The sequence below is a fragment of the Salvelinus fontinalis genome, chromosome 1, assembly GCF_029448725.1.
Source record: "Salvelinus fontinalis isolate EN_2023a chromosome 1, ASM2944872v1, whole genome shotgun sequence".
Taxonomy (NCBI): domain Eukaryota; kingdom Metazoa; phylum Chordata; class Actinopteri; order Salmoniformes; family Salmonidae; genus Salvelinus; species Salvelinus fontinalis.
In genome coordinates this window covers 35,348,062-35,363,856 of record NC_074665.1, presented here as the reverse complement: position 1 = coordinate 35,363,856, position 15,795 = coordinate 35,348,062, and the positions used below count along the sequence as shown (strand labels likewise).

Here is a 15,795-nt window from a genome sequence, read left to right as displayed (position 1 = left end):
TTTTTGGGGGATTTGCATGTATTGTTTGGAGTGATGCACCGATATGACATTTTTGGCCGATATCTGATATTTTCCTTGCCAAATAAAACAATACAGATAATCTTAAGAATTCTAGTACAGTTAAATAGTTTACACACACATGGATGCAGCGGTCTAAGGCACTGCATCTCAGCGCAAGAGGCTCCACTACAGTCCCTGGTTCAAATCCAGGCTCTATTGTTTACTAGGGATTGTTTACTAGGATTAAATGTCAGGAATTGTGAAAAACTGAGTTTAAATGTATTTGGCTAAGGTGTATGTAAACTTACGAATTCAACTGTATTTAGCTTGGTGTCATCTAAAATAACCCTAATTTATAAGATTAGCCACAATAGTGGACTTTGCGGTTAGCCTTCAAAATAAAAGTATGGCATAATTCTACTATTTGTATTCATTTGCATTGCTGTCAATGACATACTTTTAATTTGAAGGCAACCGTAAATTCCACTATAGTGCCTAATCCTTATTGTGGCTAGCTTCCCAACACATAACCCGGTCCGGTCGAGCCTCACTAGCCAGATGAAGCTAGCTGGCTGCTTATAACATTAGCTTTGGGCAACAGGGTTGAGTAGCTGGCTAACTATTTATTTTCATGACCTGAAGTTCAATTTTAATAGGTGAACAACAAGCAACCTAGCTAATACATCTGCCATGCTGATCCTCAACACTGGAGCTCCCCAGGGGTGCGTGCTCAGTCCCCCCCTGTACTCCCTGTTCACCCACGACTCCAACACCATCAAGTTTGCAGACGACACAACAGTGGTAGGCCTGATCAACGACAAGAAGGCCTATAGGGAGGAGGTCAGAGACCTGGCCAGGTGGTGCCAGAATAACAACCTATCCCTCAACGTAACCAAGACTAAGGAGATGATTGTGGGCTACAGGAAAAGGAGGACCGAGCATGCCCCCATTCTCATCGGCGGGGCTGTAGTGGAGCAGGTTGAGAGCTTCAAGTTCCTTGGTGTCCACATCAACAACAAACTAGAATGGTCCAAACACACCAAGACAGTTGTGAAGAGGGTACGACAAAGCCTATTCCCCCCTCAGGAAACTAAAAAGATTTGGCATGGGTCCTGAGGTCCTCAAAAGGTTCTACAGCTGCAACATCGAGAGCATCCTGACTGGTTGCATCACTGCCCGGTACGGCAATTGCTCGGCCTCTGTCTGCAGGGCACTACAAAGGGTAGTGAGTACGGCCCAGTACATCACTGGGACTAAGCTGCCTGCCATCCAGGACCTCTACACCAGGCGGTGTCAGAGGAAGGCCCTAAAAGACCCCAGCCACCCTAGTCATAGACTGTTCTCTCTACTACCGCATGACCAGTGGTACCGGAGTGCCAAGTCTAGGACAAAAAGGCTTCTCAACAGTTTTTACCCCCAAGCCATAAGATTCCTGAACAGGTAATCAAATGGATACCTGGAAAAATGGCTATTTCCATTGTGTGCTCCCCCCAACCCACGCCCCAACCAGTCTTTTTACACTGCTACTACTCTGTTTATCATATGCATAGTCACTATAACTATACACTCATGTACGTACTACCTCAATTGGGCCGACCAACCTGTGCTCCCGCACATTGGCTAACCTGGCGATCTGCATTTTCCCACCACACGCCAACCCCTCTTTTATGCTACTGCTATTATATATGCATAGTCACTTTAACCATATCTACATGTACATACTACCTCAATCAGCCTGACTAACCGTTGTCTGTATGTAGCCTCGCTACTTTTATTGCCTCGATACTGTATATAGCCAGTCTTTTTACTGTTGTTTTTATTTATTTACCTACCTATTGTTCACCTAATACCTTTTTGCACTATTGGTTAGAGCCTGTAAGTAAGCATTTCACTGTAAGGTACCTGTTGTATTCGGCGCACGTGACAAATAAAATTTGATTTGATTTGAAATCATTGCTAAGAATAATGAAAATGACTGCAGTTTCTACTGGTCATTGTTTTCAGGCTGGTTGTGTTGGTGCTAACTACGTACCAAGCTAAAGCTAGCTACCCCAGAAGTTGCAACAAATTATGCTTTATTATCAACGCGGTATTGTAAACACATCGTTCATCACCGGTGTTTGCTTGTTGCAGACTTTTTTGAGTAACTTTGACAGTGCTGCTGTATCTTTTTTGACACGCAAAATACCAAAATGGTGTTCCATAGTATGTATGTCGTGAAGCTAATAGCATTGACGCTATTACTGTGTAACTCCAGTAGGGTAACATCTGAAAAATTGATCTCTTGGTAGTGTGTACCGATGCTCGACCAGTCGGCAAAAGCCAACATCACTCACGCCAGAGAACAGTTGGTTGTCAAGGGCAATGAATTTCATTATCTTGGCTTTAATGGATTTCACGTTGTCTCGCTGAAATGTTCTTACTCTTTCAAATGACTGCTCAACTGGTTGACAGCTCGATCCACACATCAGACGTTGTGGGCTAGGCTAAGAATGCTGTGCAACATTTTACATGGCGTCATTACGTCCTGTACCTACGGTATATAGGTATGTGCGGTAGTTTTTTTTATTATCGGCGTTAAATTAGACATCGGGCCGATACCGATGTTGCCATTTTTAGCTTATATCGGCCAAATGTTCACCAATATATTGTGCATCCCTAATTGTTAGGTATTACTGCACTATTGAGCTAGGATCATAAGCATTTAGCTACACCCGCAATAACATCTGCAAAATAGGTGTACGCGACCAATAACACTTTATTTTATTTGACGCTATGCTGCTTAGGGCTGTCCCCAGAAAGAAAGAAAAAATCTTGGTAGTAAGAAGAGTTGTCTGTTTTTTCGACCAGTCAATTGGCCAATTTTTAACTGCATTTTTCCATTTATAGACACCTTGTTTTGAATACAATCAACTACACTGAACAAAAATATAAACGCAACAGGTTAAGTGTTGGTTTCATGAGCTGAAGTAAAAGATGGCATTTTCTATGCGCACAAATCTACTTCCTCTCATTCTTTGCACAAATTTGTTTACATCCCTGTTAGTGAGCATTTTTCCTTTGCCAAGATAATCCATCCACCTGACGGGTGTAGAATATCAAGAAGCTGATTAAACAGCACGATCATTACACAGGTGCACCTTGTGCTGGGGACATGAATCGTGTATGTGTACCATTGAGGGTGAATGGACAAGACAATATATTTAAGTGCCTTGGAATGGAGTATGTTAGTAGGTGCCAGGCGTACCGGTTTGTGTCAAGAACTGCAATGCTTCTGGGTTTTTCACACTCAACAGTTTCCCGTGTGTATTGAGAATTGTCCACCACCCAAAGGACATCCAGACAACTTTACACAACTCTGGGTAGCATTGCAGTCAACATGTGCCAGCGTTCCTGTGGAACGCTTTCGACACTTTGAAGTCCATGCCCCGACGAATTGAGGCTCTTCTGTGGTCAAAAAGGGGGGTGCAACTCAATATTAGGAAGATACTCCTAATGTTTGGTATACTCAGCGTATGTGGATGATTTATAAAGCCAGGCTCGTTGTTTTATAGACCTTATTAAGTTGGGGTTTCCTCTCAATTTTCTTAGACAATTAAGGCAATGGCTGTTTCCTCGTCTCCCTACTCCGCTGCTGCCTCCGCAGCATGGTTCCCAACACCAGTATGCTGTTTACCTACGCTATTATGCACATATAAACTTATAGATAAAAGTGCCAATTCAACTGCGCAATGCAGATTACATTTCAGAACCGCAGACAGACTGTTATCCATTGTGGGAGAAAGCGCATTAGTGTTGCACCATTATTCTTTATAATAATTTACAATTTCAGTAGCACGTGCACCATGAAAAAAATAATATATATATATATTTGTGACTGCTCGACTGAAGAAATCTTGGTTGACCAACAGCCTATCGACCAAACAATCAACCAGTCGTCTAAATAGTCAGCTCTAATGCTGCTGCCCCAGACCTCTGGAAGTTGGGGAACCGATGTCATCCATTGCCACCTGTCATATAGACAAGGACCCCCCTCGTCCAATTATTATAACTAGGACTGATCCCAAAGTAGGGTATGTGGATCAGACTTCACATCCATTATATTCTGTTGGACTGGCATGCTGCATTGCTATAGGGTAAAACCATTTGAATTCAATCTCTTTTTGAGAACACCCCATTTTTATTTGAAAGAACTTCTATACATATTTGCCCATTGTAGAAGTGCTCAGAAAGTGAAGGTCAAAACAATTTAAGAAAGGTGGTCAAAATGTACCTATTTTGCATACCATACCATGAGATATCCATCTCTTATTCACTGGAAAAAATAAACGGTGTATCTAATTAAAAAGCTTACAAACAGGGTTGTCAAACTGTTTTATAATACCTTGATGTAAAATTTTTACTTTAATTTACGTTTATCTAAAAACGCGTCATTTTTTTTCCTTCTCTCTCCATATTTGCGTATGTTTTAGCTTAGACACTATTTTACATCATTTGAGGTTTTTGTGTTGTGCCTGCCATTGGTTGAGACACAACATGTTCCTGAATACAGGGTGGGTGTTATGTTTTGGCTGATATATGTGTTAAAATGGGAATACAAATTACATTTTGACTTTAAAATGGTACCACAAAGGTGGTTGGAGGTTGGCATATCAGAGAATGTTGACTTGAATGGGAATATGTTTTAAATTATACTGTCAATCCTCCATAGGAAACCTATTGAAATTAGAGGTCGAACGATTATGATTTTAACGCCGATACCGATTTATTGGAGCACCAAAAATGCCGATACCAATTTAATCGGCCAATTTTTATTTATTTGTAATAATGACAATTACAACAATACTGAATGAACACTTATTTTAACTTAATATAATACATCAATAAAATCTATTTAGTCTCAAATAAATAATGAAACATGTTCATTTTGGTTTAAATAATGCAAAAACACTGTTGGAGAAGAAAGTAAAAGTGCAATATGTGCCATGTAAAAAAGCTCATGTTTAAGTTCCTTGCTCAGAACATGAGAACATATGAAAGCTGGTCGTTCCTTTTAACATGAGTCTATAATATTCCCAGGAAAGAAGTTTTAGGTTGTAGTTATTATTAGGACTATTTCTCTCTCTACCATTTGTATTTCATATACCTTTGACTATTGGATAGGTACTTTAGTATTACCAGCTTAATCTCCGGAGTTGATGGGCTTGAAGTCATAAACAGTGCAATGCTTGAAGCATTGCGAAGAGCTGCTGGCAAATGCAGTAAAGTGCTGTTTGAATGAATGCTTACGAGCCTGCTGCTGCCTACCACCGCTCATTCAGACTGCTCTATCAAATCATAGACTTAATTATAATATAACACACAGAAATACGAGCCGTAGGTCATTAATATGGTCAAATCCGGGAACTATCATTTCGAAAACAAAACCTTTATTCTTTCAGTGAAATACGGAACCGTTCCGTATTTTATCTAACGGTTGGCATCCATAAGTCTAAATATTGCTGTTACATTGCACAACCTTCAATGTTATGTCATAATTCCGTAGAATTCAGGCAAATAAGTTCGCAACGAACCAGGCGGCCCAAACTGAAAAATAAGCAAACACGTTTGGTGTTCGCCAAAAGGCATGTGGGAGACTCCCCAAACATATGGAAGAAGGTACTCTGGTCACATGAGACGTATATGTCAGGGTCCACAGACAGTCATGGACTACAAAAAGAAAACCAGCCACGTCACGGACACCGCCTTGCTTCCAAACAAACTAAACATGTTCTTTGCCCGCTTTGAGGATTATACAGTGCCACTGACGCGGCCCGCTACCAAGGACTGTGGGCTCTCCTCCGTGTCCGACGTGAGTAAGACATTTTTAAAGGTTGCCGGCCTAGATGGCATTTTAAGCTGCGTCCTCAGAGCATGTGCAGACCAGCTGGCTGGTGTGTTTACGGACATATTCAATCTCTTCCTATCCCAGTCTGTTGTCCCCACATACTTCAAGATGGCCACCATTGTTCCTGTACCCAAGAAAGCTATCGCCCCGTAGCACTCACTTCTGTCATCATGAAGTGCCTTGAGAGGCTAGTCAAGGATCATATCACCTCCACCTTACTTGTCCCCCTAGACCCACTTCAATTTGCTTACCGCCCCAATAGGTCCACAGAAGATGCAATTTCAGCACACTGCCCTATCCCATCTGGACAAGAGGAATGCTGTTAATTGACTATAGCTCAGCATTCAACACCATAGTACCCTCCAAGCTCATCAGCTAGAGGCCCTGTGTCTCAACCCCACCCTGTGTAATTGGGACAGCAGTGGAAAAGGTGGAAAGTTACTATTCTTTTTTCTCCCATTCCTCGGCTTACCAATCACGGACAAACTTAAATGGTCCACCCACACAGACAGGAAGGCCAAAGAGATCAAGGACAACAACCACCTGAGCCACTGAGCCCCGCTACCATTCAGAATGGCGAAGTCAGTACAGGTGCATCAAAGCGGGAACTGAGAGACTGAAAAACAGCTTTTAGCTCAAGGCCATCAGACTGTTAAATAGCCATCGCTAGTATAGAGAGGCTGCTGCCTACATACACACTTGAATTCATTGGCCACTTTAATAAATGGATCACTAGTCACTTTAATAATGCCACTTGAGTAATGCAAGATCAGGGAAACATTATTAATCTCATGTATATACTGTATTTTACACCATCTATTGCATCCTGCCTATGCCACTCTGTCATTGCTAATTCATATATTTATATGTACACTACCGTTCAAAAGTTTGGGGTCACTTAGAAAAGTCCTTGTTTTGAAAGAAAAGCAAATGTTTGTCTTTTTTTTTTATTACATCAAATTGATCAGAAATACAATAGTCTAAAGAAGGCCAGTTTTATTGCTTCTTTAATCAGTACAACAATTTTCAGCTGTGCTAACATAATTGCAAAAGGGTTTTCTAATGATCAATCAGCCTTTTAAAATGATCAACTTGGATTAGCTAACACAATGTGCCATTGGAACACAGGAGTGATGATGGTTGATAATGGGCCTCTGTACGCCTATGTAGATATTACATAATCAGCTGTTTCCAGCAACAATAGTCATTTACAACATTAACAATGTTTACGCTGTATTTCTGATCAATTTGATGTTATTTTAATGGGCAAAAATGTGCTTTTATTTAAAGACAAGGACATTTCTAAGTGACCCCAAACTTTTGAACAGTAGTGTATATATTGTTATTCCTTTACTTAGATTTGTGTGTATTAGGTAGTTGTTGTGTAATTGTTAGATTACATGTTAGATATTGCTGCACTGTCAGAACTAGAAGTGCAAGCATTTCGCCACACTCGCAATAACATCTGCTAACCATGTGTATGTGACCGATTTTAAGGTTTGATTTGAAGAATGAAGCTATATACAGGGAGTACCAGTACCATTTCAATGTGCAGGGGTGCGAGGTGTTTGAGGTAGATATGTACATAAAGGCAGGGTAAAGTGACTAGGCATCAGAATTAAGGTTGGATATTCCTCCCTCCTGGGTGAGGATCAAAGAGAGCCCCCCCCCCCCCCCCCCCCCCTCTCCCACCAGAGAGGAAGGGGAGAGTGGGCTGGTCCTGTTACTTTAACGACCGGTCATAAAGTCTATCTGAACTGCAATATGAAGAAGTCAAAAATCCTTTGTGTGTAGAGAGACTGCCCCAAAGCTTTAACATCAAAAGGTTGGACATTAAAACAATATTTCTAATGTGGGGATCTGAACAATAATCATGTTAAATCAGTTTTGTGTTATCATTTAAGGACGGTATAACCAAATAACGGTAACTCTACAAATGTATACGTCCCTGTTATCAGATTTACATCTAACTGTTGTGGAACTTATAGGATTAAATATGAAACTGTGTGACGATTAAATGTGATTTTTAGAGAATTGTTTTTCATGTAAAGTTTTATCCAGTTAGTAACCACACACATGTGAGCACAGACAGTGTGGAAACGTGATGGAACCGCCCTCCAAGGTGAGTGCTTAAAAGGACTCGCTGAAGAATTAACATGAGACCAGTACATTGTCGGGTTGCTAGTGGTGTGTTAAATGGTTTAAAGCTACCAGACAGCGTGGAGCAGTGGCTACACGGCTCAGTAATGGTTTGAAACTAAAGACCAGTTTACGTGCTGCGTGAGCGGAATACGTTACGAAATGGTTTAACTTCTTACAGATGAAATCCCGTTAACAGTGAAAGTACAGGGTGCCAAATTCAAACAAATCTCATAATTAAAATTCCTCAAACATACAAGTACTATACACCATTTTTAAAGATAAACTTGTTGTTAATCCCACCACAGTGTCCGATATCAAAAAGGCTTTACGATGAAAGCATACCATGCGATTTATGTGAGGTCAGCACCTAGTCACAGAACAACACAGCCATTTTTCCAGCCAAAGAGTCACAAAAAGCAGAAATAGAGAAAATGAATCACTAACCTTTGATATTCATCAGATGACACTCATAGGACTTCATGTTACACAATACATGTATGTTTTGTTCATATTTATATCCAAAAATCTGTTTACATTGGCGCTTTATGTTCAGTAATGTTTTGCTTCCAAAACATCTGGTGATTTTGCAGAAAGCCACATAAATTTACAGAAATGTTGATGAAAATGTGTTATACATGGAATTAAAGATATACTTCTCCTTAATGCAACCGCTGTGTCAGATTTAAAAAAAGCTTTACGGAAAAAGCACACCATGCAATAATCTGAGTACAGCGCTCAGACACCAAAACAAGCCATACAGATACCCGCCATGTTGTGGCGTCAACAGAAGTCAGAAATAGCATAAATATTTGCTTACCTTTGCTCTTCATCGGAATGCACTCCCAGGAATCCCAGTTCCACAATAAATGTTTGTTTTGTTCGATAATGTCGATCATTTATGTCCAAATACCTCCTTTTTGTTTGCGCGTTTTAGTTCACAAATCAAAATTCATTAAGGCGCAGGCATTTCGTCCAGACAAAGTCAAAAGTTATATTACAGTTCGTAGAAACATGTCAAACGATGTATAGAACCAATTTTTAGGATGTTTATATCATTAATCTTCAATAATGTTTCAATCTGACAATTCCTTTGTCTTTAGAAATGAAAAGGAACGCAGCTCGCTCTCGCGGGCGCATGACTTAGCTCATGGCATTCTGCCAGACCTCTTAGTCAAACAGCTCTTATTCGTCCCTCTTCGTAGTAGAAGCCTGAAACAAGGTTCTAAAGACAGCAGTCACAAAAAGCAGCAATAGAGATAAAATGAATCACTAACCTTTGATCTTCATCAGATGACACTCATAGGACTTCATGTTACACAATACATGTGTGTTTTGTTTGATAAAGTTCATATTTATATTAATAAATCTGAGTTTACGTTGGCGCGTTACATTGACTAGTTCCAAAACATCAAGTGATTTTGCATAGCCACATCGTTTCAACAGAAATACTCATCATAAATGTAGATAATACAAGTTATACACATGGAATTATAGATATACCTCTCCTTAATGCAACCGCTGTCAGATTTCAAAAAAACGTTATGGAAAAAGCAAACCATGCAATAATCTGAGACGGAGCTCAGAACAGTAGCCAAATTAGCCGCCATGTTGGAGTCAACAGAAACCAGAAAATACATGATAAATGTTTCCTTACCTTTGATAAACTTAATCAGAATGCAGTCATAGGAATCCCAGGTCCACAATAAATGCTTGATTTGTTCGATAATGTCCGTTGTTTATGTCCAATTAGCTAGTTTGGTTAGCAATTCCAAAGTCACAAAGCGCGTCCACTATAACGTGACAATGTCCAAAAGTTCCGTAACAGTCAGTAGAAACATGTCAAACAATTTATTGAATCAATCTTAAGAATGTTGTTAACATACATCTTGAATAACGTTCCAACCGGAGAATTACATTGACTTCAGTTGAGCGATGGAACGGAGCTGCCTCGCGCGTTCACGTGAGTGTTCAATGCGTGGGCACCTCATGGAAGGGATTACTCATTCCTGTCTCCTTCGGCCCCCATTCACATTAGTCATCAGACAAAGTTCTATTGACTGTTGACATCTAGTGGAAGCCGTAGGAAGTGAAAACCCATCCATATCTCTCTGTATTTTCAATGAGAGCTTGGTTGAAAATCTGGCACCCCCAGAAAATATCCAAACAGGAAGTGGAACTTCTCAGGTTTTTGCCTGCCATATGAGTTCTGTTATACTCACAGACATAATTCAAACAGTTTTAGAAATGTCAGAGTGTTTTCTATCCAATACTAATAATACTATGCATATATTAGGAACTATGACTGAGGAGCAGGCCGTTTACTCTGGGCACCTCTGTGCACCTTTCATCCAAGCTACTCAATACTGCCCCTTCAGCCACAAGAAGTTAACAGAACAGCGCAAACTGGCTCTAACCAGAATAGAAAGAGGGGGAGGCCCTGGTGCACAACTGAGCAAGAGGACAATTACAGTATCTAGTTTGAGAAACAGACACCTCACAAGTCATCTTCATTAAATAGTACCCGCAAAACACCAGTCTCAACGTCAACAGTGAAGAGGCGACTCCGGGATGCTGGCCTTCTAGACAGAGTTCCTCTGTCCAGGGTCTGTGATCTTTTCTTTTTATTGGCCAGTCTGAGATATGGCCTTTTCTTTGCAACTCTGCCAAGAAGGCCAGCATCTGATGTTGAGACTGGTGTTTTGCGGGTGCTATTTATTGAAGCTGCCAGTTGAGGCCTTGTGCGGTGTCTGTTTTTCTTACTAGACACTAGTCCTCTTGCTCAATTGCAAAATGATTTTCATTACTTGTCCTCTTGCCCAATTGCAAAATGGTTTTCTAATGATCAATTAGCCTTTTAAAATTATAAACTTGGATTAGGTAACACAACGTGCCATTGGAACACAAAAATAATGGTTGCTGATAATGGGCCGATGTAGATATTCCATAAAAGAATCAGCCATTTTCAGCTATAATAGTCATTTACAACATTAACAATGTCTACAATGTATTCTGATCCATTTGATGTTGTTTTAATGGACAAAAAATGTGCTTTTCTTTCAAGAACAAGGACATTTCTAAGTGACCCCGAACTCATGAACGGTGTGTGTGTGTGTATAGATAGGGTCAATGCAATGTAACTGTTTAGCAGTCTTATCTTATGGCTCAATCGTGGGGCGTGTTGGTGCGAGGCTACAATTCATTGGTTGATTTTGTTGTTGTTGCTGCGGGCTGTGTACAGATCACCACGTCGCTCAATCTCCTTTTTCCTCTCTGTCTCTCTCCAGGCTGTTCATCTAAGTCGTTCAAGCTGTACTCCCCCAAGGAGCCCGGCCCTAACGGCAGTGCCTTCCCCCCCTTCCACCCCGGCACCATGCTGGACAGAGATGTGGGGTAGGACACACACCTTCCACTTAGCTCATACTGTTAGTACTGTAGGTTGGTGCTATTAATACCTATATAATTATTATAATACATTTTGACTCTCGCCTGTCTGTCTCTGCAGGCCAACACCAATGTACCCCCCTTCATACCTAGAGCCTGGCATGGGGTGAGTACACCGACTGAGCATCCATAACAGATTCAACCCTCACCCGTCAGGCCTCCAAAAAGTGTTGGGGCAAAACTTTCAACCGGAAAATAAAGTTGTGTACTGACCCTGCTCTGTCCTGTTGCAGGAGACCTACACCATACGGCAACCAGACAGACTACAGGATATTTGAGCTCAACAAGCGGCTACAAAACTGGACAGAGGTGAAAGCCCAACACACACACACACAAACTCAATTATTCCGATTGTCAGTCTTACTGTGCTCTTGTAAGACTCTGACAACTTGTGATGGCAGATTTATTAATTTATTGTGTGTTGTAGGACTGTGACAATCTCTGGTGGGATGCCTTCACCACAGAGTTCTTTGAAGATGATGCCATGCTGACCATCACCTTTTGTCTGGAGGACGGGCCCAAACGATACAGTAAGACACACTTAGACTTTCAGGGAGGCTTTAAAATGGGGTCGTATAGATTTCACCCTGTTACACATTATGGTTACAATCTTTATTTTGCACAAGAGTATTAGGGCCAAGTGAAGAGGGAAATAATCTATGAATGGTGATTGGTGAGGGGATTTTGTGTGTAAAATCATATTTGGGGGAAAAAAGACTAAATATTATATTCTAAAATACACTGCTCAAAAAAATAAAGGGAACACTTAAACAACACAATGTAACTCCAAGTCAATCACACTTCTGTGAAATCAAACTGTCCACTTAGGAAGCAACACTGATTGACAATACATTTCACATGCTGTTGTGCAAATAGAATAGACAAAATGTGGAAATTATAGGCAATTAGCAAGACACCCCCCAAAACAGGAGTGATTCTGCAGGTGGTGACCACAGACCACTTCTTAGTTCCTATGCTTCCTGGCTGATGTTTTGGTCACTTTTGAATGCTGGCGGTGTTCTCACTCTAGTGGTAGCATGAGACGGAGTCTACAACCCACACAAGTGGCTCAGGTAGTGCAGTTCATCCAGGATGGCACATCAATGCGAACTGTGGCAAAAAGGTTTGCTGTGTCTGTCAGCGTAGTGTCCAGAGCATGCAGGTGCTACCAGGAGACAGGCCAGTACATCAGGAGACGTGGAGGAGGCCGTAGGAGGGCAACAACCCAGCAGCAGGACCGCTACCTCCGCCTTTGTGCAAGGAGGTGCACTGCCAGAGCCCTGCAAAATGACCTCCAGCAGGACACGAGTTCAATTAAATGTTTCAAGGACAAAATCACATGTATTTAAGGTTGTTTTTTTTGTAGTGGGGACAGTAACATTAGTAATAAAAAAAGACACCTTAAGGATAATTGTGATGCTTTTATGTTTAGCTTACATAATATAACTAAAATGTATTAAATATATTTCTATAGGTTCCAAATTATATATTTTTCCCAATGGTGGTTTTAGTTCTAAGATGGAGGCACGGTTGCTTCAACACAGCACCCCCTGTCAGTCATGTTGTGTGTGTATATATAAATCATTGGTTTCACCAGGTCATCTAACTCAGGCATTTCAACGGTAGTGCACAGCAACAGGGAGGCATGCAATTAACCAAATCCCCCACTTTAATCTTGAAATATAACTGCCACTTTATTCTCACAATTGAGTTTATTCTCAATGTTTAATTTATTCTCGAACTGAAATGTCGAGTTCTAAATATTTTGACTTTATTATCAACATTGATATTTTATCTATGCAAAAATACTTGTTAGTACAAAACATTTTTTTTCACTCTTCGCTTATTCCTAATACTCGTCCGTAGTATTTTATACAAAGGAATGTCATTAAATTATTCCTCTCCCTAGCTATCGGCCGGACATTGATCCCACGGTACTTCCGGAGTATCTTTGAAGGGGGCGCCACTGAGCTGTTCTACACATTGAAACACCCTAAGGAGTCATTCCACAGTAACTTTGTGTCTCTAGACTGTGACCAGTGCACCATGGTTACACAGAACGGCAAGCCCATGTTCACACAGGTACGTAAATACACTTTCTCGTCCATTTGAACATACAGATACTGTTGTACACATTTCATTCTCCATTTGCAAATACATATTTCATTCTCTACTTGCAAGCACACATTTAACTCTCAATTGCAAATACACATTGCTTTCTGCATTTCCAAATCCTCAAATGTCCCATTTAAAGTTCCACAACTCAACAAATCCAAACACTCATTTCAGTCCCCCCCACACACACACACAAACGATGCTTTATTTTTTCCTTTCTTGTCCTTTGTTTGACCTCTAACTTCTCTCCCCTCTAGGTGTGTGTGGAGGGTCGTTTATACCTGGAGTTCATGTTTGACGACATGATGAGGATCAAGACTTGGCACTTTAGCATCAGACAACACAGAGAGGTCCTGCCTCGTAGCATACTAGCTATGCACGTGAGTCACACTTTAAAAACTTTATTTGAATCCACAAATCACATTACAGTCCAAAAGGATTAATTTACATTTCAATGATCATTCACAATTAAAAGGTCACAGAAACAGTTATTGATTGATTGCCGGTGTTACTGACCACCATTCAGTCATTGCTTCTCTGCTCTCGTCCCCCTCTTCCAAGGTGCAGGACCCTCAGATGCTGGACCAGCTGGCCAAAAACATCACAAGATGTGGTCTGTCCAACTCCACACTCAACTACCTTAGGGTAAGTCACGCCCAGTTAGTGCTTGAAGTAGAATGAAAAAGGTGGTTGTACTCACTTTAATTTGGCCATACCGGGTGCCTACCGAGCTGGCGTTCTACTAGAGGTGCTGAAGTATTGGTAGTCTGACTGTCAATGTCTTTCTCTTTCCTCTAGCTGTGTGTGATCTTGGAGCCGATGCAGGAGTTGATGTCCAGACACAAGACCTACAGTCTGAGTCCCAGAGACTGTCTCAAGACCTGTCTCTTCCAAAAGTGGCAACGCATGGTGGCCCCACCAGGTAAACACACACAGTCATCACACTCTCTGTATACAGAAAACACACTTATATGGTGAACCAAACTTGGGTGATGAGTAACCTGATCAAGACCTGAAGCCTAGGCTCTAACTCAGCAGCCTTACACTGTCATGTGGTGTGTCGATGAAAAGGATTTGAACTCTGTCAGAGACACACACACACACACACACACTGCAGATCTCAGAAACACCTCTCCCCCTCTCATAATATACAGCTGAGCCGGCCAGACAAGCGCCCAACAAGCGGAGGAAAAGGAAGATGTCTGGCGGTAGCAACATGAGCGCTGGAGGAGGGAACAACAACAACAGCAAGAAGAAGAGTCCTGCTAACAACTTCCCCCTCTCCACACAGGTACCTGTAAGCATCCCATCTACATGACCTTGTGGGGAGCGGGGAACGATAGGGGTTTGGACCTGGGAACGATAGGGGTTTGGACCTGGGAACGATAGGGGTTTGGAGCGGGGAACGATAGGGGTTTGGAGGTGGGGTGGGGGGAGAGTGACAGGTAACATGGGGGAGTGTGGGGTCAGGAAAGATGGGGATGGGGGCTGGTATGATAAGGATATGAGTTCAAGGCAGGGTTGTTTGGGATAGGGGAATGCAGGATAGGGGTTGAGAGGAGGAAGGGTGGAGGTGGGGCATTTGGTCTTAAAATCAGAGTGGGGAAAGTAGGCTACGGGTATTGGGGGATAGTGCGAGTGTATATTATGCTTATGATACCAAAGACTCACTGTCTGACGTGAGCCAGTGCTGGGCAGTACCTGGTCCTCTGGGGCCGCACTCTCATTCAGTAGGTAGACATTACCCCTTACCGCTGGCCCAGGATCAGATACAATATTATCCCTCTAACTATTAAAGTTAGGAGTGGAGATATGCCAATCTGATCCTATATTGTGGTTAGGGATAGCGTCTACCTGGAGCGGGTGAGACATGCCAATCTGCTTTATCGTCCTACAACCTTAAAAGCCGCATCTACCTGAGCCTATCAAAACATAGAATTCACAGGCAGCTGAGCAGCTATTGATTGAGTGAGCCAATGAGACCTGAGGTGGAATGAAAACCCCCATGATGCAGCACTCAATAATTAGGGCTGACCAACAGGGAAGGGCGATATTACCCAAATCCCTGGAACAGAGACTGGCATTGGGCCTGTTGTAGATGTTGTTGAATATTTGGGCTGGGTGCCTGAAACCCAGAGTTATGTCTGATTGTGAGTGGGGTGAGCATGGATGGGCAGTCACTGAATATTACAGACTCTGAAACATGAATT

The 15,795-nt window shown here is 41.7% G+C and overlaps 1 protein-coding gene across 6 annotated transcripts in view; it reads left to right on the top strand.

Moving 5' to 3' along the window:
• LOC129853707 (LIM domain-binding protein 1-like) overlaps nucleotides 1-15,795 on the top strand; it is a 37,212-nt gene that overhangs the window by 17,067 nt on the left and 4,350 nt on the right. For 3 of the 6 annotated variants that reach the window (XM_055920049.1, XM_055920077.1, XM_055920071.1), the window contains 9 exons: nucleotides 11,314-11,419; nucleotides 11,532-11,576; nucleotides 11,704-11,779; nucleotides 11,898-12,000; nucleotides 13,380-13,552; nucleotides 13,843-13,965; nucleotides 14,147-14,230; nucleotides 14,384-14,507; nucleotides 14,740-14,882. In XM_055920049.1, coding sequence (XP_055776024.1) covers nucleotides 11,314-11,419; nucleotides 11,532-11,576; nucleotides 11,704-11,779; nucleotides 11,898-12,000; nucleotides 13,380-13,552; nucleotides 13,843-13,965; nucleotides 14,147-14,230; nucleotides 14,384-14,507; nucleotides 14,740-14,882 — 977 coding nt within the window. The remainder of the gene's footprint in view (nucleotides 1-11,313; nucleotides 11,420-11,531; nucleotides 11,577-11,703; nucleotides 11,780-11,897; nucleotides 12,001-13,379; nucleotides 13,553-13,842; nucleotides 13,966-14,146; nucleotides 14,231-14,383; nucleotides 14,508-14,739; nucleotides 14,883-15,795) is intronic. The other 3 variants (XM_055920064.1, XM_055920083.1, XM_055920057.1) reach the window with 2 other exon arrangements.